At 34.5% G+C, this 27,456-nt stretch overlaps 1 protein-coding gene across 5 annotated transcripts in view; it reads right to left on the bottom strand.

Moving 5' to 3' along the window:
• LOC127843106 (calcium/calmodulin-dependent protein kinase kinase 1-like) overlaps positions 1 to 27,456 on the bottom strand; it is a 157,455-nt gene that overhangs the window by 69,438 nt on the left and 60,561 nt on the right. Inside the window, exon 1 of one of the 5 annotated variants that reach the window (XM_052372948.1) lies at positions 5,667 to 5,795. The exons of the other annotated variants lie outside the window; for them this stretch is intronic. Coding sequence (XP_052228908.1) covers positions 5,667 to 5,731 — 65 coding nt within the window. The 5' untranslated portion in view covers positions 5,732 to 5,795. Of the gene's footprint in view, positions 1 to 5,666; positions 5,796 to 27,456 lie in introns of those variants that run through there. 5 annotated transcript variants of the gene reach the window in all.

Genomic DNA, 27,456 nt, shown 5'->3' with positions numbered 1-27,456 from the left:
CCCGATGTTCTCTTTAATCAATATACAGTACAATAGCTTTTTCAATAATGACTTAACTAAAAGACCGTAATGATGAAGATACACAGCGCAGTTTATTTGAAATCAATTTAGAGGAAATGTCAATTCCAAATTTATTTGCGAAATAAATTTGTTAAAAAGAACAACGAAACTTTCAACAGAATCAACAGATCTTAATGTTCTGTGCTTTTACAAAGTTTGTACCCACAAATCAATACTCGCACGCTTTCCATGCGTATGACGTGACTTTGTACATTGCCGCATAAATTTCAGGCGCTTTTTGTAGGGGTCAACTTAAAATACATAAGGATGGTTTCTTTAAAGCTAGAATTTGTAAACGTCGTGTTATCATAAAAAATTGGAAATCTGTTTCGGATTATAAATAGATTTCCAAATGAAGTATAGAGGTCGCAGGTGTCGTTCAGCGCTGTTACACTTGACTAATATAAAAAGATATGAGGAATTTCAGTGTGGTATTGAAGGAGACTTCTCGCTGTCTGACAGCTGTAAACTTTACAAACAGAAGATCTGGTTTATTATAATACATTGAATGCGGTCTTTATTGAGTAACTTGAACTGTCAGGAAAACTTTAACTCATATTAATGTGAGCACCTTTTAAGTAGTATTTTTGCCCGATATGATCATTATAAAACTTAATTGCTCACAACATTTTCATTATATCTTGGCTTATTTCTTAAATGGTAACAGTTGCATCCCAAAAGCTGCTCATAACAGTTAAATGCCTTTAGATCTCAAGGGAGTAATCTTTGGAAATTCAGACTTTTTTTTATATTTAAATGTTATCTCATCATAATATAACCCTGTCATTATACATGTTCTCCATTTCTATACTTACAGTCCTTCAATAAAGCTGTTTTCTGTTAGGTCTCAAAAATAAGCTGGCTAGACATTACACAGCGGGCAAGCACAATTTTTAAAAATCCTCCTCACACCAACAAAATCAACACATATTTAGTTTACAAGACACACAATGTAATGGCAAAAGGAAACTTTCATGGCATGCTCGCCAGCATGTGGGACATTCACATTGAGCAGTTTAGGCAATTAATACATTGATTTTGAGAAAAGACAGGCCATAGCTTGGCAATGTTCATTGATGGAGCAGCCATAAGCTTCATCATTCCCCAGGATACCTCAGTGGTAGTAAACACCACCTAATGACTGTACATGGTCAACATCACGATTCTGAGAACAAGACACTCCTAATATTGGGCACATTGGAGAAGTTATGATCAAGCATAACAATCATCAGTTAAAATTCATGTGGTCTATCACTAATTAGCAGGGATGGGACCGAATATTCGAATATTCAAAATCGGCCGAATATTCAAATCCAAAATCCATATTCGAATATTCAATTTTTATGATTTTTAATAAAAAAAGTTATGCAAAGAAATGAAAAAAATGTATATTTTTTGTTCAGTGCAGACTTCTTTAGTGCATCCGTCTTTGTTTGCATAACAGCTGCCATCAATTAACGAGATGATAATTGGCATACTGGAGGGTATCATGAGAGGGGTAGTGTCTTTATTGATTTTATCTGGCAGTTTGCACAGGTGTTAATACACCGCGTTTAATCTATTGTCGTAGAAAATTAACGTGTTATTTACAGTTCGGTGTCTCGCAATTAAAACAGCCCGACTATCGTTACCTTCAAATGACCAATCAATTTTAGTGTTATATACATTTATCTTATCAGGATGTAGTTGCTAAAATATTAACCAATTACATTTGTTTTGTAACAATAATAAATTAATATACGGTAGAGATCGTTCATTCAAACTCGCAATATTTTCAAGATACGTCTACAATTTCTATTCTAACAACTTTTAAGTTAAAGAAATTCATAATGCCTCCCTCTCGTGTTTGGAATTATTTTACGCGCTCAAGTGATAAGTCGAAGGCAACGTGCAATTTGTGTAAGCAGGAGTTTGTGTACAAATCCACAACGTCAAATTTGCTGAACCATCTTGATGGTTAGCATCCGTCTGCGGGAAAAAAGGGTAAGCTTTATAATTATTTTTCTGACTGATTAAGGTGATATTATGGGCATCTTACAGTTTATAAGTGTTTATCACAATCGTTGTTTTTTTTGTTGGTGTTTTCACTTCATATACACTTATATTTGTTAATGCAGCATCAACATACTAAACGTTTTGATAACTGACGACAGAAATGATTCGATTTGCGATGTGAAATTAAATCTTGTTTTAGTGCAGATTCGTTCATACGACACAAAGACACTATTTTGTTTTGCGGATCATGTATCACTTTAATAAAGCTATACACTTTTCAAAATTTTGATGATCAACAAACAAATATAAATATTATATAATTTACGTATTGCCTTTCCACTAGCATAGAGATTTTTTACCACCAGGGGATACGAACGGAGTGAGGAAGATTATGTGTGCATAAATGTTCATTCAAAAGATCAAAAGACAAAAATAAATAACGCTATGTCTTTTATAAGGAGAATGATATGTTTTACGCAGCTTAAAGACACATACAGCCTGTCTTTATTTAAAATTATATTGTGCGTTTCGTATAATCATTGTTTTTGTCTATTTCGCAGATGAAACACCGAAAAAGCAGTCTGAGGTAACGTCTTTCTTCACTGCGCCACTCAAGAGCGAGAGAATCACCCAGGCGATAGCCGACATGATCGTCTCTAATTATGTTCCTCTTAGTATAGTGGAGGGCGAAGGATTAAAAAACTTAATGAGCATCGTAGCCCCCTACTACACAGTGCTTTGTAGGAAAACAGTGAGGTCTTGTATCCAGCGACGCAATGACGTGGAGCGTGAGGCGCTGATGTCACAATTTGAAAACGTTTCATCCGTGTCTATCGATCACTACGGATACCTTGACCTCCAACTCTACCGAGAGTTTCATCACCGTCACTGAACACCATATGACCAACGCATGGGACCTCAAGTCAAAGGTCCTCATCACGCGTGCCATGCCTGAACGTCACACTGGGGAGAACCTTGCTCATCACCTTAAGGACTGCGTGTCCGAATTTAGTTTGGACGGTAAAGTGGACACGTGTGTGCATGACAATGCGAGAAACATCGAGTGTGCTGCAAGTTTGTGTGAGGATTGGGGTGATCTGGGTTGTTTCGCCCATACTCTACAACTGACATTGAAGCTTGCAATGGAATTGCCTTCAGTGTCTACGGTTGTCAGTCGGTGCAGAAAACTTGTCGGCCACTTCAAGCATTCCACAACGCTGACGGCGGAACTGGGTGTTAGACAGAAGACCATGAACGTGCCTCAACACACTCTTATCCAGGATGTCCCTACCCGGTGGAACTCCACCTATCTGATGATGGAACGCCTGGTAGAGCAGCAGCGCGTTCTTACTGACATCATGCTGGATCCAAAGTTAACAAAGAAGCAAGACGCCGCACTCAACTTGAGGAAATCGGATTGGGACATTATTAAAGGCAAATACGTACTTAAACACACAGTCACCGGCTTACATACACATATACTTCTGGGAATACACCACCAGGGAAATGCGTGTCATTTACACAATCACAGGCAACTCACAGACTCACATACACAGTCACAGACTCACTTATATCTTCTGCGAATGGCCTTCCAGGTAAATACGTGTTGAACACACATAAAATACAATATAATACAATATAATACAATATAACCTATACTCAGGCTCACAATTACTCACTCAGGCTCACAATTACTCCAAGCAATACTCAGCTTGGGAAAATACGTCTACTCGCATCAGTCACCCGTGCATAAGAGTTTTATTCTAAAGCCGTTAGCTATGACAGCATACATGAGTATAGAGAGTCACGTGTCTGTGTCGGAAATATATCCGATCGTTTGTGGATTGGTCACCAAGAGCCTTGTATTTTGCTCAACGGACAGTTCCATCGCTCATCGAGTGAAAAAGGCGATTTGTGATGATTTGGTCCATCGCTTCCAGCCAGAATCGGAAGAAGCAGCAAGGTCAACGGCTGCATTGGGTGCCCTATTGGACCCGCATTATAAGAAACTGGCGTTCTTCTCATCCAAACAACGGAAAATTACTCAGGATACGTTGGAGTCGGGCATGGACGATTTGCCCCTTAGGTTCACAATAAACAACGGTGACATTGAGATCCCATCAAAACGCCGAAAGTTGGACTTCCTGGACTTTGGCTCACCGGAAAGTACGCTGGAGGATGAGCTCCAGTGCTATGTAAACGAAAAGTCCGTTGGCATGGATCCTCTGCAGTGGTGGCGGGAGAACGAGGCACGATTCCCAAAGGTGGCAGTGGTAGCCCGACGTGTACACTCGGTGTCCGCGACGTCAGTGCCATCCAAATGGTGTTTAGTTCAACTGGCTTACTGCTCAGTAAGTTGAGAAACAGACTCTCAAGTTGCATCGTGGATGCCTTTGTGTTTCTGAACAAAAATCTTGTGAATGTCTGTGACGTTGACGAGGATGAAGCGTATATGAATGCATTGTTGATTGTTGAAGATACGAAATATATGTAAATATGTTTTATAGCGATTAACTGTTTTGTGAATGCACACTGCATTTACATAATAATTACGAAACTTGAAAACTAGTTTGTATATGCATGTTGTCTGAATGTGTACCAGTATGTTGTTGCTACGTTATCTTTGTTTAAATAAACAACAATTGTGCACTAAGGTTTTTGTTTAATTGTGTTTATTTTAAAGTAAATATGAGGAATATAATTTATATATTATTAAAGTTCTATCCAAGTTTTGACATCGTCGTGGTTCTGGAGTCCGTACTGAAAAAATGCGAAACCAAAAGAACAAATATAATATAAGGGAAGTAATCCAAAAATGATATTGCAATAAATTAGAATGAGGGTAACGTTTACCGGCAACATGTGAAATAAATAAATGTTATGAAACTAAATGTATTAAGCAAATATAAAGAGGAAAATAATCATGTATCGATCTCAAAAATGATAAATCTATCTCATTTTCCACTGATGCATATACAAAACGATTGAAAGTGTAATGTGTGGCAATGCGGAACAGTACTTTACTCCGGACGTACGTAAGTTCGGACATTTTCATTTTATGTCTAAAATTGAATATTTGAATATATTCGAATAAGGGAAAACAAATATTTGAATATCATTTTTGTATTTGAATCTCATCCCTACTATTTAGCCATTGCTGCATGGCCAAAAACATTGCTAACATCAATTACCATTTGTAAGCGATTGTCTATTTTGGCAAACAGGCATCTAATTGCAACTTTTTTCACAATTCATTTAATTTGACTTAAAGACAGACAGAATGGTGGAAGGAGGGACAATGTCAATTCTATATCCCTAGGCCTTTGGCAGAGAATAATATGGTAGGAAAAGACATATACATGCATGAAAGACCTGAAAAGTCATATCGTGATTCTTGGATTTCTCTTTATAACAGATCTGTAGTGTTAATTTCATTGCATGCATTTGTTTCTAATAAGATTTAGAAATGCAAACTACTGTTGAAAAAAAAACAAGAATTATGGCAGTATTTATATTGTAAAAGAAGTTAACAGAATGAATTAAAGTTAATTGACTATACTTGTAAACCTTAAAGGATAGATGTAAATATGCAGATATAGAATAATTGATACCTGTTGCCTTGATCTTTTTCTAGAAGTTGCAACACTTTCTTACGAACAGCTTGCCAGAAGAACATATCGTTGTTGATGTATTATCTTCTGTTTGAAAACGTTATAGTCACTCACCTACTTCACATCAGGTCAAGAGGTTTAAAATGAAATATTCCAATTATCATCAGTCATATAATGATGTCTCCACAATATCTGCCTTTCATATGTCCTTGCAGTGTGTTTTCTCATTAGATTAATGAGCTTCTTGAAATCACATTGATCAAAAATGACAATGAAATCAACACAACATGTTTTCTTATCTGCAAATATGTATGAAATGATATAGCAACCTTGTTATCTGGTTGAAGCAATTCTTGAAAAGTACCCATCAAGAATAATTTCATGTTTTAACAACCATTACTTCTCCTCTGGGAGTTTACCTGCTGTGAAACAAGTATTAAGATTATGTGACCATATCCGACATTATGATACATTTCCAAAGCAATTTCCTGTGTCTGTGATTTCCAATCAGAATCCCATCAAAAAGATGGGATTCACTTATCTGCCAATATGTGTTCATTACTTAATCCAATAGTTATTTTATTAGCAGAAATTGTTGAAATCCTGCTGATTCTATGTTGTTTCTGACAGAGGCACAGGACATGCTATCTGATTCAACATTTTACAGAAAACAGTCCTGTCAAAGTGTTGGTCATTAACTCCTGCTGAGAAGTCAATGTTCAAGGCAGCCCTATCACTGGAACCAGTAGCAATGTTACACACACTGATGCCTATGTTCAATAGATACTGAGCAATTGATGCTCCCTTAATTTCTTGCTTTGTGAAAAGCGCATGTCATCATTATCACTGCACAATTTACAAATTTACTCAACAATTGTTGTTAGCAATACTATCTTTGAATTACAAACAATTTAATAACTTAATTATGTGACTGTTTTAATCTGATTTGTTAATTAACTTACATCATAATTATGGGGGTAGAATACCAAGAAAATAATAGAGTAATAAAAAGTTAATAATATCTTCTGCTTATGACACATTTTACCATGATAACAAGTCCAGTCTCTGAGCACTAATCTGGTTACAGGTTCATAGAAACTTACCCTTACATACTTATATGGACTAAATGTGGTGCTTTCCAGAGATAATGGACATAAAACAATCAAAGGGCTGAAGGCACTGAAGTTGTTCGCTATTGCAATATTTAAGACGCAACTAATTTTTCAAAATTAATCGCAAGTTTGAAATCAACACAAGCCATTCAAATTTATAAAGAGTGTGTCTTAATGCAGGGGTTAAGATGTGTGTGTGTGTGTGCAATTTTTATCATCCTATTTATTTTATAGAAATAACTCAGACAAAATACCAACAACATGGTCCTTTTTTGACGTTCTGAAAGCATAGTAAGTATAATGAAAATGGTAATGAGAACTGAATATAAAGACAATTTGCAATCACCATCACATTAAATGAATATTGTTTGAACATTGAATACCTATCTTACTAAGAATATAATTTCATCATGGAAATTTCCTGTGTAGAAAGAAAACTGCAAGTAAATCAAATATTAACATACTATATATTTCAATGGTGAAGAAATACACTCATAATAAGGCATTTGAGGACACATATGACGTGAACTCCCGTAGGATAATTTTTATCTACTTACACTAATATATGGTACTCCCGTAGAATAATTTTTACCTAATAACTGGTTTGACAATGATAAATTGATAACACACAGTTCATGCGGTGAATATGTGACCAACAAGTTAACAAACACACTTTCGTTTTCAATTTAATTATTTCGAATCGTTGATTGAAAACTTTATTTCTTAGTCAGCATTTACGCCGACTACCTTTTAAAAAGATATTTCTTTTTATATTTAGTTGTTGTTTTTTATTCTGTTATGGCGATTAGAAAGCATTTTTGTTGTTGTCTATAATATACCCGTAGTAATTGGTGAGAAACGTAAATTGCAAACTTTATTTCAAAGTCTAGCGATAAATTAGAATTTTGTTGTTGTCTAAAGTATACCTGTAGTAATTGGTGAACTCATGTTCAACGTTTTATTAATTGAGAACTATGAATGTAAACAAACTAAACCTTCTACTCTTGCATTTTTAGCACCCATGACTACAACAGATTGCGACTATCTGCTGAGAAAAAAAGAATGTTTCCCAGGCATATCAAATTTACCCAATGTAGCAGCATGCACTATGAACAAGGTTACACAACATCCCATTATACTTGTTTATCAGCATCTATTAATAGCCTCAGATGGCAGAAGCATCTATTAAAAGCGTCAGATGGCAGATGCAACGGTTATCATTCTTAGCGTAGTTAATGGCAGACTGATTTTCAACATGCAGTATTAACCTTAGTTGTCCGCAAGCAAACAAATAAAAACTGATTTCATTAGCTGAAAATTGAACAAGAGCTGTCAGAGGACAGCGCGTTCGACTATTCGAGTGCTTGACAGTATAACATAAGCCATCATGGAGAGGGGGGTGGGGTATAATGTGGGTGTGTGGTCATTTAATAGATGATCTTTCAAAAATAAGGAAAACACATTTTTTTTATATTTTTTTGAGGGTGGGGGGGGATTCTGGGGTGGGGCATGGGGGATGGTTTGGGTGGAGTGCATTGTGGTATGCCCTGTAAGTGTTGTTTTGTCAAAGTATGAATCACATGTGACCATAAATAAAAAAGTTATTGCAATTTAAGCAAAATTTTCAATTATCTAAGTAAAAAAGGGGCCATAATTCTGTCAAAATGCTTGATACAGTTGTCTGCTCTTGGTTATAGATTGGGATCATGTTGGTAAAGAAGTGTGCAAAATATGAAAGCAATATTTCAAAGGACATAGAAAATATTTGAGGTGGTACGCAAACTTTAACATAGATTTATCAATAATATGCATATTCTAAGTATTAAAGGGGCAATAATTCTGTCAAAATGCTTGATACAGTTGTCTGTTCTTGTTTATAGATCATGTTGGTAAAGAAGTTTGCAAAATATAAACGTAATATGTCAAAGGACATAGGAAATATTTGAGGTAGTACGCAAACTTTAACATTTGCACGCTAACGGGAACGGCAACAGCAACGCCGACGCAGGGGTGAGTAGGATAGCTCCACTATATATATTTCATATATAATAGTTGGGCTAAAAACCACTTACCAGAAGTCCCATGCTAGGCATTGTGAGAGAGCAAATGAACCAACTGTTTCTTCAATTGTTATTCCACAGATTTTCACAAATTGCTGATTAAATCATCATCAGATTGCAATCCTGGGATTTCACAAGGATTAGTTTTCTGTGTAAAGTTCTGAGTAAAACAAATGAAAGCTGCACGAAATGATTGCTGTTCTGAAGTTACTTTTACAAAATTATGAACATAAAATCAGGTATATCTATGACAAATTAAAGTTATCTTTAGCAAGAATACCAAGTTGTTACAACATACACACATTTAATTATGGGTCTAGTTCAAATAAATAATGAGTTTAAGATTTGATTACATCTATTTGTGAATTTTGGATAATGCAAGGGCTAAAATTAAGAAAATCTTCATGCGATTTTATTAGTTGTTGGTCATGAATTTATTCCCACACACATTTTAACCAAATTTGATGATAATACAATTTTTCAGTACTTCAAACACAAAAAAGAAACAAACTACCTTTGCAAAACTTTGTCATAGGCACTAAAACCTTGCTATGGCAAAATTCAAAGGCACATAACTACGGAAAATGTGGATCACTGCAGAAAATAATGCCAAAGTTTAAACAAGAGGGCCATGGTGGCCCTGGTTCGCTCACCTAAGTACTTTTAACGTTAAGCAAGGGTTGTTAACGTTGTTTTGTGAAAAGAAAGGGTTTGTTGCTTCGGCAGATACATACATATACAGCTTTAGATACCGACATACATGCTATAAGTCCCGGATTGTCCGGGACAGTCCCGGAGATGAAGAACTTGTCCCGCTGTCCCGGAAATCTGTCAAATGTCCCGGAATTTACAAAATCCATATATACATGTACCTTATCGTAATAGGCTTAACTGCACCTCGAATCTGTGTATATCTGCAGCATCTCCATTCGGGAGACTACGCTACGTGTCAAAATTGATCAATTAACAGGGGTCCTGTTTTCATATCGATTGTCTCACGTTCGCGGTCAAACCGAAAAGGCGGCATTGTTTAATGTGGTTGTTAATTGACTTTAATCTACTACGTCATTATTTCCCTCTGCGTAAGGGCAAAGAATAGTTGTTCACACATCTGAAGTCCAACATCGCTGAGTAAAACATTAAAAGCAGTTTATGTTCGCATGTTTAACCAACAAAGAAGTTGAGTAAAAAAGTAAGCATATAAACACGTCATCCTCACTAGGTTTATTATTGTCTTGTTCTAAACCCCCAGTAAACATAACGTTAAAAATAATAAGTGAATTTGAATTGCGTTCGCCATGTCGTATCAACAACTACGCGTTACACACTGGTCTTAATAACAATAACACCACCATCTATGTTAAGAACGCTTACACTGAAAACACGTGGCTTGTATCTAGTAACGGAAGTAGTAATGTTTAATTTGACGTTAATAGATCAAGTGTATTTAGGATAGGCTTTCAAACTTTTGCAATTAACGATGCGAAACAAAAAAAAAAACGTACCAAAAATGCATATGTCTATAAATATTGCTACATTTTATACATGTCCCGGAAAATCGGCAAAAGTCCCGGACAATTTAACTCAATGTCCCGGAATTGGTCTGAAAAATTATGGCATGTATGGATACCGAAAACAACTGTATTTTATCAATATATTTAGTGTTTATGAAATAGTTTTGCATAATTTAATACAATATGTCAAATTGTTATCATATATCAAAGTCGGTTATAAAGAAGTAAATGAGTATGAGAATATGTACTAGAAATTCATAATGGTCTTCTTTTAAGGTACAAAACATCACTTGACTATCTCATAGTTACAAATGTGTGCAAATATAGAAGTAAACACACACAAGACATTGGGCAAATTATCATATCAAAACAACTTTTAGTAATTTAAATGCACAAAAAATCTGTAGCATAAAAACATAATTTTTGCAAAAACAACTGCCAAAACAACTTTTCTTTTTAACCAAATAGTTGTTTGTGCTTCTTAAAAGATGTGATATAATTTTGTGTTTTTTTACTACCAAATTGTTAACATTTTCGACATTATAGTGTTTTTAAACAACTGGAACAATTCAGACTCACCGTGCAATGATATTTTCAATTGAAACAACAATAAAGCCTGTTCAAATCACTACTGACTGACTAAAATTTGAAGGTGTAAAACCTTTCAAATTGTAATCTTATGAATGGTGTCCATCTGACATCAATCAAAGGTCTAAGGAGTGCCCTGTTAATTGGGGCAAATTTCCAAGGAGTGTTACACAAATGGCTATTTAAAAAGTCATCAATCAACACTATTGTACAGGAAGACTGCAAGCACATGTATAAGAGAGAGAAGGATAAGGGAATGGACAAATAACATTCATATGTAACAATTCTTGTTGTTTTATTGGTTTTACCACTATGTTGAATTTCTGCAAAAGTCATGGCAATAATTTATTTGAGTAATGCAATAATTATAATTTAATATTTGGGTTGTTGTTAATGTGTCTGAATCCATTATCAGTATTATCATCATCATAATCATCATCATCATCATCATCATCATCATCATCATCATCATCATCATCATCATCATCATAATCATGACAAGACCAAGTTTCATGAACATTGGACTACAAATGTTACTCCTAGAGTGTTAACAAGCTTTTTTTACTATGTAAATATAAGGAAAATGACTACCCTCCCCTGGCGGCCATGTTTTTTTACCAATCCAAACCATTTTCAAACTCAACCGTTGTATCCAGGAAGCAACTGTTCTGACCAAATTTCATGAAGGTTGGACCAAAAATGTGACTTCTAGAGTGTTCACATGTTTTCACTATATACATATAGAGAAAACTGCCCCGCCCCCTGGCGGCCATGTTTTTTCACCGATCTAGACCATTTTCAAACTCGTCCGAAATATTACTAAAACCAAAGTTTTGACCAAGTTTCATGAGGATACATAAAAAAGTATGACTTCTAGAGTGTTCACAAGGTTTCTCTATAGCCATATTAGCAAAACTGCCCCGCCGCCTCGCGGCCATGTTTTTCAACGGACCGGAACAATTTTAAAACTCAACCAACATATCATTAAGACAAGAGGGCCAAGATGGCCCTAGTTCGCTCACCTGAGAGGAGTCGGTTCATTTAATCTTTACCAAACGTCAAACTTGACCTAGATATTGTCCAGACAAACATCCTGGTCAAGTTTCATCATTATTCAACCAAAACTCTGGCGTATTGAGTGTTTTTGTAAGATTTTACTTGGTGACCTTTATTTTGAGTTCACCCCCCTTACCAAACATCAAACTTTGCTTACAAAAATAAATATTTTGACCAAGATTCATAAAATCTGAAACAAAATTCTGACCTCTAGAGTGTTTACAAGGATTTTGTATAATATAACGAAAATTTGGACAATCTAAGGGCAATAATTATGGCATTAATTATGTGATTTTGCTCATTATCAAACTTGACTGAGATCTTTCAGCAACTTTCATAAAGAATGCTTGAGAAGTGTGAATGCTAGAGTGTTTACAAACCAAATGTGGACAAACAGACGGTGGACAAAGACCAATTCTAAAACCTCACCTGAGCAATCAGGTGATCTAAATAGTGTGTTTCACCGATCTGAGCCAATGTCCAACTTGTCCGAGAAATTAATAAAACCAACGTATTGACTAAGTTTCACGATGATTAGGCAAAAAATGAGACTTCTATAGTGTTCGATCACAAGGTTTCTCTCTAGTCACATAAGGAAAACTGCCCCCCCCCCCCCCCGGCGGCCATGTTTTTTGACCGATCGGGACCATTTGCAAACTCATATATATATAAAACCAATCATTTTACCAAACATTTTTTACGATATAAATATAAGAAAACTGCCCCCCTGGCAGCCATGTTATTCAACTGACCGGAACCATTTTTTAACTCAACTCTCGTATCAAGGAAACAAATCTTCTGACCAAATTTCATGAAAATTGGGCCAAAAATGTGACTTCTAGAGTGTTCACATGTTTTCATACATATAGACATACATATAGAGAAAAATGCTCCGCTCACTGGTGGCCATGTTTTTTCATCGATCTGGATCATTTTCAAACTCGTCTGAGATATCAATAAAACCAATGTTTTGACCAACTTTCATGGTGATTGGGCAAAAATTGTGACTTCTAGAGTGTTTACAAGGTTTCTCTATAGCCAAATAAGGAAAACTGCCCCGCCCACTGGCGGCCATGTTTTTCAACGGACTGGAAACACTTTTGAACTCAACCAACATATCATTAAGACAAACATTTTTACAAAGTTACATGAAGATTTGGCATGAAATATGACTTCTACAGTGTTTACAATTTTGTTCTTTTTTTTGACCTAGTGACCTAGTTTTTGACCCGGCACGACCCAGTTTCAAACTCGACCGAGATTTCATTGGGACAAAGCTTCTGACCAAGTTTCATGAAGATTGGACAATAAATGTGGCCTCTAGAGTGTTTACAAACAAATGTGGATGGACGGACGGACGACGGACAAAGACCTGTCACAAAAGCTCACCTGAATAATCAGGTGAGCTAAAAATGCCTATTTTCGCTTTCATTGTGGCATGGGAAGCCTCTCGATCGGCTCACTTTTCTGGCACGGGAAGCCTATCAAGTTGTCGATTGACACTGGCATGGGAACGCTCTCCATAACATTTCTTGTTAATAAACGTCAATATTTGAACAAGTATTGCAAATTAGATCAAACTAAACCGCTTGATATATCAATGTTCTCTTCTCGAGTGGATTTGACTTATTATAGGCTAGACTTTTACAAAATTGAATCTTGTATTGTGCCCTTTTTTAGCTGTAAATATTTCAATTTTGAATATTTATGAACACAATTTTGTGCTTTTGGCTATTGGCGAAAATTGAATAAACGTTGATACCAGGGCTCAGTGAACCAAGAAGCAATGGACAGGGACGTTTTGATACTTATTGACTGGTTCATCCATTTGTAAAAAGCCGTTTTAAAAGGACATTTTGAAAATGGGCCCTTTTGAAAATCTGAGGCTAGCCGGCGACAAGTTACTTGAATTGCACGAGAAAATCCATGAACTCATGGCATTTTAACGAATCTTTGGCTTTTGCATTATGTACTGTAAACACGTGGCACCAATATGTGTTCATGATTTCAGCAATTTATCAACGTGATTTTCATTACAAACGGATTTAAACATGTACATAAAGATACCACAAATATGTAGCCGATAGCGTTAGTCCAAATAATTACGTTAAAAGTGATATTTACATACAATATTCTGACATTTTTAATTTTTACTATCAATAATTTTAACACGTGTTAAATACGGAATCCAGATAGTGCCAAGTAGATTGTCACGTGTCGACCTTCATGATATCATCCATGATATCAATAAGACCAATAAATGTGGCCTCTAGAGTGTTAACAAGGCAAATGTTGACGGCGCACAACGCACAACGGACAAAACGCGATCACAAAAGCTCACCATGAGCACGAAAAAGTATGGAGGGGACAGTCCTCCCCACCCCATCGGCCCCAGGGTGTCTGAAAAAAATTCCCGTGGAAAGCACTGAGTTGGATGATGAGAGGAAATCCCCAACAATTGACTTAATTCAGTTTTTATTATAATCAAAACTTGTTACATGACCATACAATACCTACTACCTTGTCAGTGTTACAAGCATCAAGCAGATAAAGCATTTATGCTGCATTGATTTATCACACAACAATCAGTGTGAGATGCTGTCTTATTATGGTATTTATAATTTATCAATTCTTACAGTCAATAAGATACATGGTAAATGGTATATCTTCCACACAGACTGAAAATCTTTTAATATATATATATAAACACATATTATTTTTAACCTGGAACATGCATATTTATCAATGTTATTTTATAATCCATCTAGCTGTTCCTGAGCTGATAATTATTCTATCTTGACGAGTTGCATTGTAATAAAATATCTCAAAACATGAAACACAACATGACATGCAATATCTTTGTGACAATTATTTTTTTATCTCATACAATTGTTTTTAATTTAAATAACTATGGATATTGTATCTAGCTGTTCGCACTCACCTCATAATTCATGTGGTTGCAAAATAGTAATAATATGAACAATAATTTAAAACAATTGAAAATGACTACACATTTGATCTTTCATGTAATTCTCTGATATTCTAATAGTTGGTTTACTTTATTGTCTTTAAGCACAGATTGACAATGTATGATCAATTTTTGTGAAACCACAGCATGCCCGAAGTAGTGTTCCCTAATACAGTCAACACTCCCATTCAGCTAGATTATACTGGAGGTAGTCAACACTTTGAAACAGGGATCATATTTTCCCGCAACATCAATCGGTCCGGATTTAAATGGAGAAAAAGTGTCCGAAAAATTTATATCCGAAAGCATGACAAATTATGTTAAAATATATACCTTTGATTTTGCTTTTCATGAAGATGGTATAATAAATGTACAAGTTAAATTCCCTTAGGAATTATTTTTAAACTGAACATACGAGTTTTCTCATTTTGTTTTATCATTTGCTATTTCATTGACATTGGTTGTTTCGTGTGCTGTTTTATCTGACTGTTTTCCATCGGTGTCAATATTATTAGTCTGTGTAAATCTATACCGATGTTTTAAATCGTTGTCAACTCGATAATAGCTTACAAACATGCATTGAACCAAACAAATGTCTGTGCGTAGGTTTGTTACTGACAATAACAAAACCAAATAGTTAAGAAATTATTCATGTACGTTATAGTTTGTAGTCGAATAACCAACAGCCGATAGTAAAGATGCGTAGGGATTAAATGATTTGAAACCACGCATCTAAACTTTTGGTTGTGGGTTATTCAACAACAAACAATAAAGAACACGAATTATTTCAATTCTAACACGATTTTTACTGAAGATTTATACAATGTATATTATTTTTCTTGTGTACTATTTTATGTGAAGTTCAGCCCATAAAAATAACTTTCGGCTGTTCTGTCGATCAGATCCGCGACTTTTATTTATTGCCGAATTATTACGCTGGTGGAAAATGTATCGGCATATTTTGTTTAATTACAGCGCGTGCTTTCAGTGTTTAAGGTCCGCCCACAATTATTGCAGAATATCTGATTTCTTCTTTGTTTATATGACAGTTTACTGTATCATGCATGAAATGCACAATTTCCACGAGGATAACATCGAGATTTGTATCTCCGAAGTAACTGTCAACGATTTTATCCTGGACGAGTACACCTTATGGGCCGATTGTGCTAGGTATAAGCCAGTGAAATTATCGATTGATATTGACAAGGGGTTATTCATGCGTGACTAATACACAGCCGCGCGAATCTTCGCTGCTTGGGGCCATACTCTGATACTAGTCGGCTGACGTGCAATAATCTGGTCCTGACCGGTTTAGAGACTGCAGCGAATGGTTTATCACACCTAATCGAGATAAGAATGTAATTAGGGTGTGCACTGTGTAATCGATTTCATGACATGGGAATTTTAGCAAACAGAATCAGACCGACTGTTTGGAATTTTCAATTGGTCTTTTATGACCTCAATCGGTCTAGGACCAACAAAACCGACAAAAATATGATCACGGCTTTGAAAGAGGCAGTTGAGTTATTACCATTACCACAAAAGAGTTTATGGAAAATGGCTCCTAGCATGCAAATGATCCCTCTCTAGATTCTGCAGCAGTTGAGGACAATTGTTGCAATAATAATACTTCACATCCGAGTAAGAAATTAATACAATTTAATTATGTAAAATATTAGAATAACTTTAATAAACAGAATATGGGCATTAATGATTGCAACCAGTTATATAAATATTTTATTAATAACAGTAACAAGAGCTGTCCCAAGACAATGAATTTCACTTTATTAGAAAAGGATTCACGTACTAATGCAAATACATAGTTTATACCTGTTGCCTTGATCTTTTTCCATAAGTTGCATCACTTTCTTACAAACAGCTCACCAGAAAAACATATTGTTGTTGATGTATTATTTTTTTGTTTAAACATGTAAGAGTGACTCAATTAATTCACAATCATGCAGCAAGGTTTGTAAGGAAATATTCCAACAATTATCATTTAAATAATGTCTCCAAAATCTCTGCCTTCATATGTCATTATAATGAGTTTTTTTATTAAATTTATCATTTAATTGACTTATAAAAATTACATTGAAATCAACACAACATGTTTTCTTATCTGCAAATGTGTATGAAAGAGCAACAGTTTCATAAGGTTGCAGTTATTCTTGACAAATTACCCACTAATATTACAATCACGTGACAACACCAATTACTTCTCCCATGGGAGTTGACCTGCTGTGAAACAAGTCTTAAGATTTTGTGACCATTTTCGACATAATGATACAATTTCCTGTGTCTGTGATTTCCAATTTGAATCCTATCAAAATGAGCTTTATTCACATATCTGCCATTATAGGTTCATTACTTAATCCAATAGTTATTTTAGCAGAAATTGTCGAAAATCTGCTGATTCTTAGTCCCATTCCCAGCAACTGTTGTTTGTGACAGAGGCACAGGACATGCTATCTGATTCACCATCATACAGAAAACAGTCCTGCCAAAGTGTTGGTAATTAACTCCTGTTGAGAGGTCAATGTTCAAGGCAGCCCACTACCACTGGAACCAGTAGCAATGTTGCACACACTTATGCCTAGGCAGCCTACTACCACTGGAACCAGTAGCAATGTTGCACACACTAATGCCTAGGCAGCCTACTACCACTGGAACCAGTAGCAATGTTGCACACACTAATGCCTAGGCAGCCTACTTCCACTGGAACCAGTAGCAATGTTGCACACACTAATGCCTAGGCAGCCTACTACCACTGGAACCAGTAGCAATGTTGCACACACTAATGCCTAGGCAGCCTACTACCACTGGAACCTGTAGCAATGTTGCACACACTAATGCCTAGGCAGCCTACTACCACTGGAACCAGTAGCAATGTTGCACACACTAATGCCTAGGCAGCCCACTACCACTGGAACCAGTAGCAATCACTAATGCCTATAGGCAGCCTACTACCACTGGAACCAGTAGCAATGTTGCGCACACTGATGTTCAATAGATACTGAGCTGTTGATGCTCCCTTTGATTTCTTGCATTGCAAAGAGATCAATAACATTAGTCTAAACAATGCATTTACATGATCATTTCACAGTTTATAAATGTACTCAACTAATGTTGTTATGAAAACTATCTTAGTAACAATTAATTTTAATTACTATATATGTAACTGTTTCAATCTGATTGTTTCTTAACTGTAACATCATAATTATGGGAGTAGAATACCTGCAAAAAATAATTTAGTAATAAAAAGTCAAGTGAATCATTTGACACATAATAACTTCTGCTTATGCCACATTTTACCATGGTAACAAGTCCAGCCTCTGAGCACTAGTCTGGTTACAAGTTCCTGGAAATGTGTGCTCACATATCTGTATGTGCTTTTTATATAAGAACAATGTGGTGTTTTCCAGAGATCAAGGACAGAAAACCAAGAGAATTTTCATTAGCTGAAAATTGAAATCACTAACTACAAATGTTAGGCATTGTGAGAGAGCCAATTAAGTTATTAACAAACTCTAACTGCATTCTTATTTTTCACAAATTGCTGATTAAAGCTTCATCAGATTGCAGTCCTAGGATTTCACAAGGATTAGATTTCCTGTGTACAAGTTCTGAGTATAACAAATGAAAGCTGTGCAGTTAATCTTGTTCTGAAGTTACTTTTACATAAATATGAATAGAAAATCTGATGTATAACGCTGTTAATTTACGGGAAATTGAATGATAATGTTGGCCCCAAATACATATACGCATCCGACTTCATTCATTCATTGTCGATCTACGTAAATATCTGTAAAGTTTAAAATTGTTTAAGAGTGTGGCTTTTTGTAAATGGAAGAATTTATATCCGTCAATATATTGTTGGTATTTATATGGTATATGTATTTCTGTATGTATTATTATTACGTGAATTAAATTGTTCAAATTATTTATTTACATAACATTTAAATGTTTTGGTATGTTTGACTGTTTATATTATAAATGTATTCTATTTGTTTTAGTCAGTGAATAAATATAATAAGGACGCATATCTCGTGTCTTCGTTTTAAACAGCAAACTCTTAACAATCCCTAAGACAAATGAAATATTAAATTATCTTCAGCAACAGTATATGTTACAACATTCACTCATTTATAGGTCTGAGTTTAACTTGATAATGAGTTTGATATTAGAAAGTATTAATTTGTGAAATATTGGATAATTCAAGGGCTATAATTCAGAAGTTCATGTGATCTGGATGGTTATTGTACATGGCCATGATTTTATGAACACACCTCAAGATACCATTAGAACAAAAAGTAACTTCAAGAGAGTTAGTAAGGTATTGATGTAGCCATAAAAGAAAACCTGCCTCACATGGCAGCCATATTTTTTAACAGACTGGAACATTATCGAACTCGGCCCAGATATCATGAGAACAAATCTTCTTACTAGCAAGGTTCATGATGCTCTAAATATTGGCAACTTCAATTTTTGAATATTTTTCTAATCTAAATTTTCGGAAACACATTTATTTTCTATTTTTAAGTGTCAATAAAAAGGGCAAGAAAATTATACAGCACGTACAACGTCATGTTATTTGCATGGAAAGCGTGGGTGTATTGATTGTTGTATAAACGCACACACTTCAGGTCAGGTGATTTAAGCATGTTTAGTAGGAATATTTCATCAAATCTTTAAAAAATAAACAGTCCATTGAATAACATATAAATGTAAATATGAAAATGTTTGTTGATTGCACGTTTTCTACTGTGTCAGGCCTAGTGGCTGGAAACTTTATATTCAAATTGATTGGTCGCTTACAAAGGTCAGCTTAGGTGAAAAGCTGGGTTAGACAGCTATGCCAAAAAATATCAATTTCAGGACATAAGAACTTCGACAGCACCTGCACAAACATGTTAAAATGTTTGGATGATGTGTAGCCTATGAGAGGAAACAACCAACTATGGACTAAACTCAGTTTTTATTATGATCAATACCTGTTTCATGACCCGACAATACCTACTACCAATTATTATGTGTTCAAACCATCACATCCATATACTATTGATGCTGCATTGATTTATCAAACAACAATCAATGAGATAATAGTTATCGATTCAAAGCAGAAAATGCACATCAATTTATGTATAATTCCATACAAGTAGATAGATGGTTAATCTTTCACACTGACAGAAAACTTGAAATATATTTTATATAATTTATAAAAACAAACACACACTATTTATTTAACCTAAAACCTGCCATTCTAATTTAAAATCCACCTAGCTGCATAATTTCAGGTGATCATTAATCTAATGTGTTGTGTTTGCATTGTAATAAAATATCAAAATTATGAAACATATCTTGACATGCAATTTCTTTATAATGAATAGAATTTTTATCTTTAACAATTTTTTGTTCAATAAATATGAATAGTGTAAGGTACTGTATCTGTACTGTGCTACATGTTCCCACTCATTTCATAATCAATGTGTTTGCAAAAAAGAACCCCAATTTAAAATACTTAATGGAAAATGAATACACAATTTAATTGTTCTTGCAATTCTCTTGTTCTAATTGTTGATCTTCATTGTCTTCCAGCAGAGAGATTTACAAAATCTAATATTTTCATGTCACATCTCTTGTATGAGAAGCATTTAACACATTGATTATTGCTCAATTTTTAGAAAAATAACTGTTGCAAAAAATATGAAATTGAATATTTAACCAAAACGGTTTCAGAGACATTATGCATGTGAGTATTTGAATGTGTAGTATTCCAGGTTTCCTATTCACAGCATGCCCGAAGAAGTGTTCCCATATACAGTCAACACTCCCATTCAGCTTAATTATACTGGAACAAGCCCCTTGCATGGTCTGCTTTATGAGATAGCAGGGTATAAATTGCTTTAATGGCTGCCAAATGTTCCCAATAATTCATGACAACACTTTGAGAGAGACAGATGAATTATTACCATAACCACAAAATAGTTCATGGAAAATGGCTTCAAGCATGCCAATGATCCCTCTATATTCTGCTGCAGTTGAGGACAATTATTGCAACAATAATACTTTACATTAGAATAAAAAAAATTATATTCTCTAAGATAATTATGTAAAATATCAGAATAACTTTAATAGATATAATATGGGCTTCAGTTATTTCAATCACTTCAATAAATATTTGATAAATTATAACAGTAAGAAGAGCTGTCCTGAGACATTGCACTCTCTTTATCTGCTTTTGATGATGACTTTTTGTAGTTGATACAGAGGTTATTATGCCAACTTTAACCTGAAAACTTATCATTTTATGAAAGATATTACGTTTCATTTTAATGTTGGTCACAGGTATCAGAATTGGTCAACAGCATTATATCATGATTATCATTAAATATTTATGTTCATTATGTTATATGATAAGTTTTGATAACATTAAAGACACTTTGAAGTTTCAAATTAATATCTATAGTAGAAACAGAGAAACAAACTTGCTGCAACCAAACCTTAACCTAATTTTTTATGCTAAACGACCACTATCCCTGCCACTTTCTTACTTGTGTGTTGTTTATAAGTCATTTACTTTATTAGAATAACAAAATGACAATAAACTACAGACTATTGTAAGGAACTACAGGTACAATACATGAGTGAATAATATCAGTTTTACAACAAATTACTTGTATAATCATTCATGAAATTTACATAAAAGATCTATAAAACTAATTAATTTTTCAATGAATGTTAAACTTTGAAATCCTAAGAGGACAAAATAACTTAGATTTGACTTTTATCATAACAATCTATATTTCATGGCATATATTACTATATACACTGTTAGTAACTGATGGTGTATGGGATAATTACACCCTCAGTAATTTCATACCACACTAACAGTGAAACAATTATATTTCCCCGAGAACCTTTTCATTGTTGAGTAAAACATATTGTCTAATTTTGTTCTTTCACTAAAATGTGTTAACTAACAAGCGTTTTCGTACTTCTATTTTCATTCAATTGACTACATAATTAATCAGGGATCATATTTTCCCGCAACATCAATCGGTCTGGATTAAATTGGGAAAAAGTGTCCGAAAATTTTCATCCGAAATCATGACAAATTATGTTAAAATATATACTATTGAGTTTGCCATTCATGAAGGTGGTATAATAAATGTACAAGTTTAATTGCCTTAGGCACTTTTTTTAAAAACGGATCATACGAATTTTCTCAATTGGTTTTATCATTTGCTATTTCATTGTTGTTTCGTCTGATATTTTTTCTGACTTTTCATCGTTGTCAATATTATAAATCTCTGTAAGTCTATACCGATGTTTTAAATCGTTTTCGACTCAATAATAGCTTACAAACATGCACTGAACCGAATTAATGTCTGTGTGTAGGTTGGTGTACGTTATAGTTTTTTGTCAATTAACCCACGGCCGATAGTTAAGATGCGTAGGGATTAAATCACGAGTGCGAAGCACGAGTGATTTGAAACCACGCATCTTAACTTCGGGTCGTGGGTTATTTAACAACAAACAATACAGTACACAAATTATTTCGATTCTAACACGATTTTTACTAAAAATTTATACAATGTATATTATTTTTCTTGTGTACTATTTTATGTGACGTTCCACCCATAAAAATAACTTTCGGCTGTTCTGTCGATCAGATTCGCGACTTTAATTCATTTATTGCCGGATTATTACGCTGGTGGAAAATGTATCGGCATGTTTTGTTTAGTTACAGCGCGTGCTTTCAGTGTATAAGGTCCGCCCATAATTATTGCAGAATATCCAATTTTCTTCTTTGTTTATATGAAAGTTTACTGTATCATGCATGAAATGCACAATTTCCACGAGGATAACATCGAGGTTTTCATCTCCAAAGTAAATGTCAACGATTTTATCGTGGACGAGTACACATTACGGACCGATTAGTGTGAAAGGTATAAGCTAGTGAAATTATCGATTGATATTGACACGGGGTTATTCACACATGACTAATACACAACCGCGCGAATCTTCGCTGCTTGGGCATACTCTGATACTAGTCGGCTGACGTGCAATAAAGTGGTCCAGACCGGTTTAGAGACTGCAGCGAATGGTTTATCACACCTTATCGAGATAAGAATGCAATTAGGGTGTGTAAGCATGTTCACTGTGTAATCGATTTCATGACATGGGAATTTTAGCGAACAGAATCAGACCGACTGTTTTGGATTTTCAATCGGTCTTTCATGCTCCTAATCTGTCTAGGACCGACAAAACCGAAAAAAATATGATCCCTGCATTTAATGATGCATCTCGTGTGGCATAACTTCTATCAGGAAACACACCAGCTTTAAGCTTGACTCTATAGATGTTAGGGAAAACAATTTGGATGTGGTGATTTATTGAAAACTTAAAAAGTAACATATTTATTTTTAAAAAGAATCGAACTAATCCAAAATATATTTCAAATTTTGTGTTCCTTGTGTTTAGGATTTCCTGAATGTAATGTTTTAGTCAGAATGGTTTAAGTGTGGTTTAAAATAGATTTCGAGAAAGGGGTGAAAAAACAGCAAATGGAAGTGCATATCATTGTAACTGTATTGTAATAACCATTAGATTAAAAATGTCATTGAGGTTAGCATGTCATTTATACTTAATTTAGTTTTTAATGACTCCTGTTAAAGCTAAAATAGTGTCATCAATCTAATCTACAGCACAGTTTCAGTTGCAATAGATATTATACATGTATTTTGTTCCGGTACGTAAGAAAAAACATCATATAATCACACTTGACTTATCTGGCAGTAAATTGAACAGACACCATTTTTTTTTACATTGATAGGTGTATGGAAATTACGCCATGGACACATGACGGCTCAAAGTCAATCGGACTACGTAATTTTTGTAGGAGGGGAGATATTTGTTCATAATAACATTCAGAACAATAATATTCTGTTAAAAAGCTAACAATTAAGACAAGCCTCTGCATTTTATATATATTATTTTTTTCTTAACATAATGAAAAGTTTACGTAATTATTAAACCTTTAAGGATAAATGAAAAATAGGCATGGTACAACAGTAACATAGAATAATTGATACCTGTTGCCTTGATCTTTTTCTAGAAGTTGCAACACTTTCTTACGAACAGCTTGCCAGAAGAACATATTGTTTTTGATGTATAATCTTCTGTTTGAACACGTTATAGTCACTCACCTACTTCACATACAGTCAAGAGGTTTAAAAGGAAATATTCCAATAATATAATCAGTCATATAATGATGTCTCCACAATATCTGCCTTTAATATGTCCTTGCAGTGTGTTTTCTCATTAGATTAATGAGCTACTTGAATTCCCATTGATCAAAAATGACAATGAAATCAACACATGTTTTCTTATCTGCAAATATGTATGAAATGATAAAAAAAACTTGTTAACCGGTTAGAGTAATTCTTGACAAAGTACCCATCAAGAATAATTTCCTGTTTCTACAACGATAACATCTCCCCTGCTGTGAAACAAATCTTTTTGAGATTTTGTGACCATTATGATACATTTCCAAAGCAATTTCCTTTGTCCCTGATTTTCAATCAGAATCCCATCAAAAAGAGCTTTATTCACTTAACTGCCAATAGTGTTCATTACTTAATCCAATAGTTATTTTATTAGCAGAAATTGTTGAAATCCTGCTGATTCTGGGTCACATTCCCTGTCCCTGTTTCTGACAGAGGCACAGGACATGCTATCTGATTCAACATCTTACAGAAAACAGTCCTGCCAAAGTGTTGGTAATTAACTCTTGCTGAGAAGTCAATGTTCAAGGCAGCCCTATCCCTGGAACCAGTAGCAATGTTACACACACTGATGCCTATGTTCAATAGATACTGAGCTATTGATGCTCCCTTTGATTTCTTGCTTTGCAAAGAGAGCATTATCATCATTATCACTCCCAAATTTATAAATTTACTCAACTGATGTTTTTATAAACACTATCTCTGAACTACTAACAATTAAAAAACTATACATGTATGTGACTGTTTTAAACTAATTTGATTATTAACTAACATCATAATTATTGAAGTAGAATACCATGAAAATAATTGAGTAATAAAAAAATGCCAAGTTTATCATATGACACATTATATCTTCTGCTTATTACACAGTTTACCATGCTAACAAGACCATTCTTTGAGCGCTAGTCAGGTTTCCAGTTCCTGGAAAATGGTATTTTTCATGTAACGAGCAATGTGGTGCTTTCCAGAGATCAAGGACAGAAAACCAAGAGAATTTTCATTAGCTGAAAATTGAAAACCACTAACTACAAGTCCCATGTTAGGAATTGTGAGACAGCAAATGAACTAACTCTTACTTCATTGTTATTTGACAGATTTTCACAAATTGCTGATTAAAGCATCATCAGATTGCAATCCAGGTCCTTAGGAGGACAAATTGCATGCATACAATTTCTTAACACAACAAAAGGAACTGCAGTGAAATAAGATTCCTGTTCTGCAATTTCTTTCACAAAATAATGAATAGAAAATCTGATGTATCTCATTGAAAAATTAAATGTTCAAGGTATCTTAAACAAAGTTGTTATAAAATATGCCCGTTTATGGGTCTTGTTAAAAATGATCATGAATAAAAGAGCAGACATTATTCATTTGGGATAATTCAAGGGCAATAAATCAGAAAATCTTCAGATTTTTGAAAGATTCTGCTCCTTATATCAAAACTCATATTACATTTTTGATAAATAGCTCTATTGTTAACAATGTAGTTCCCACTGATTTAAAAAGTGCTAAGGTAAAACCACTGTTTAAGAAAGACCATAGGTCCGAGGTTTCTAATTATAGACCGGTTAGTATTTTGTCCATTGTTTCAAAAATATTAGAGAGAGCTGTATACAACCAGTTGGAATCCTTTTTAGTGAAGAACGGTCTGTTGTATGAGTATCAGAGTGGATTCAGGGGGAATCACTCCACTGACTCCTGTCTTATTCACCTGTCTGATCATATACGTGGACAATACTCTAATGGCTTGTTTACTGGTATGATTATGTTAGATCTACAGAAGGCATTCGACACTGTAGATCATGACATTCTGTGTCGGAAGCTTCGTGCGATGGGAGTGGAGTCTGTGGAGTGGTTTCGCTCGTACCTAGCTGATAGGACGCAGTCTGTACATGTTAATGCCGCTAAATCGGATTTCAAATCGGTAGTGTGTGGTGTTCCCCAAGGGAGTATACTGGGTCCTCTTTTGTTCTTGACCTACGTTAATGATATGAAAACAAGTATATCATCCAACTGTAAATTAATACTCTATGCTGATGACAGTGCTATTTTGTATTCACATAAAGATCCAAGTACCATCAGTCAAGTTTTAGGCAAAGAACTCGAGTCCTGTAGTAAATGGTTAATTGACAATAAGCTATCCCTCCATCTAGGCAAAACAGAATGTATTCTTTTTGGTTCGAAACGTAAACTCACCAAGGTGGACAATTTTCATATACAATGTAATGATCATGTTATAAAATCTCAGACGTATGTAAAATATCTTGGTTCTATTCTAGATGCTGATTTGTCCGGTACTTCTATTGTAAATAATATCGTCAAGAAGGTTAACTCTAGACTTAAATTTTTATATAGACAACGTGATTTTTTAAATAAAAGTCTTAGAAAAAGCTTATGTAATTCTTTAATACAATGTCATTTAGATTATGTATCCTCTTCGTGGTATTGTGGACTCACGAAACAGCTTAAGCACAAGTTACAAATAGTCCAAAATAAAATGGTTTGTTTTATTAACAATTCCCATTGTAGAACATCACTTGTTGTATCGCATTTTGAAGAACTTGGTTTATTGAACGTTGAACAAAGATGCAAGCAACTTCGGCTTAACCACATCCATAAGATTTTCTACAATAAATGTCCAAGCTATATGAAAGACAATTTTGTCAAATGTACAGATGTCCATCAGTATGGGAATAGATCCCGATTTAATTTTTATGTACCTCAAGTTGATGGCTTTACTAGTTCTTCATTTTACTACAATGGTATTACAGATTGGAATGCATTACCCGATAATATAAAGTCCATCGAATCGAAATTTACTTTTAAGAAACTTGTTAAGACACATCTATTAAATGATATGAAGGTAGACGAGAATTCCATGTATTTTTACTTTTAGATTTGTTTTATTTTATGTAATTCATTATTTTTTATGTTTTTTTATTCGTGTCAGTGTATTATCATGTCAACTTTTGAAAGATTCACTTAATTTGTAGAAGAAATCATGTGTAGGATCATGTCGATTATATATTAAGAACTGAAAAAACAATATATTTATAGTCACTTATAAGATCTGTTCGACTAAATCCATGGACCCCGTTGGAAATAAGCTTTTTCATGTTTACATGTCTAAGCTTTACGGGTTATCCTGTGTATACATCATGTTGTAATCTTATTTGGATCTGTGATAAATGGCACCATTCATGTA

Source organism: Dreissena polymorpha, chromosome 1 (genome assembly GCF_020536995.1).
Source record: "Dreissena polymorpha isolate Duluth1 chromosome 1, UMN_Dpol_1.0, whole genome shotgun sequence".
NCBI lineage: Eukaryota > Metazoa > Mollusca > Bivalvia > Myida > Dreissenidae > Dreissena > Dreissena polymorpha.
Note: the sequence above shows the minus strand (reverse complement) of the source record. Positions and strands in the feature narration are given on the sequence as shown.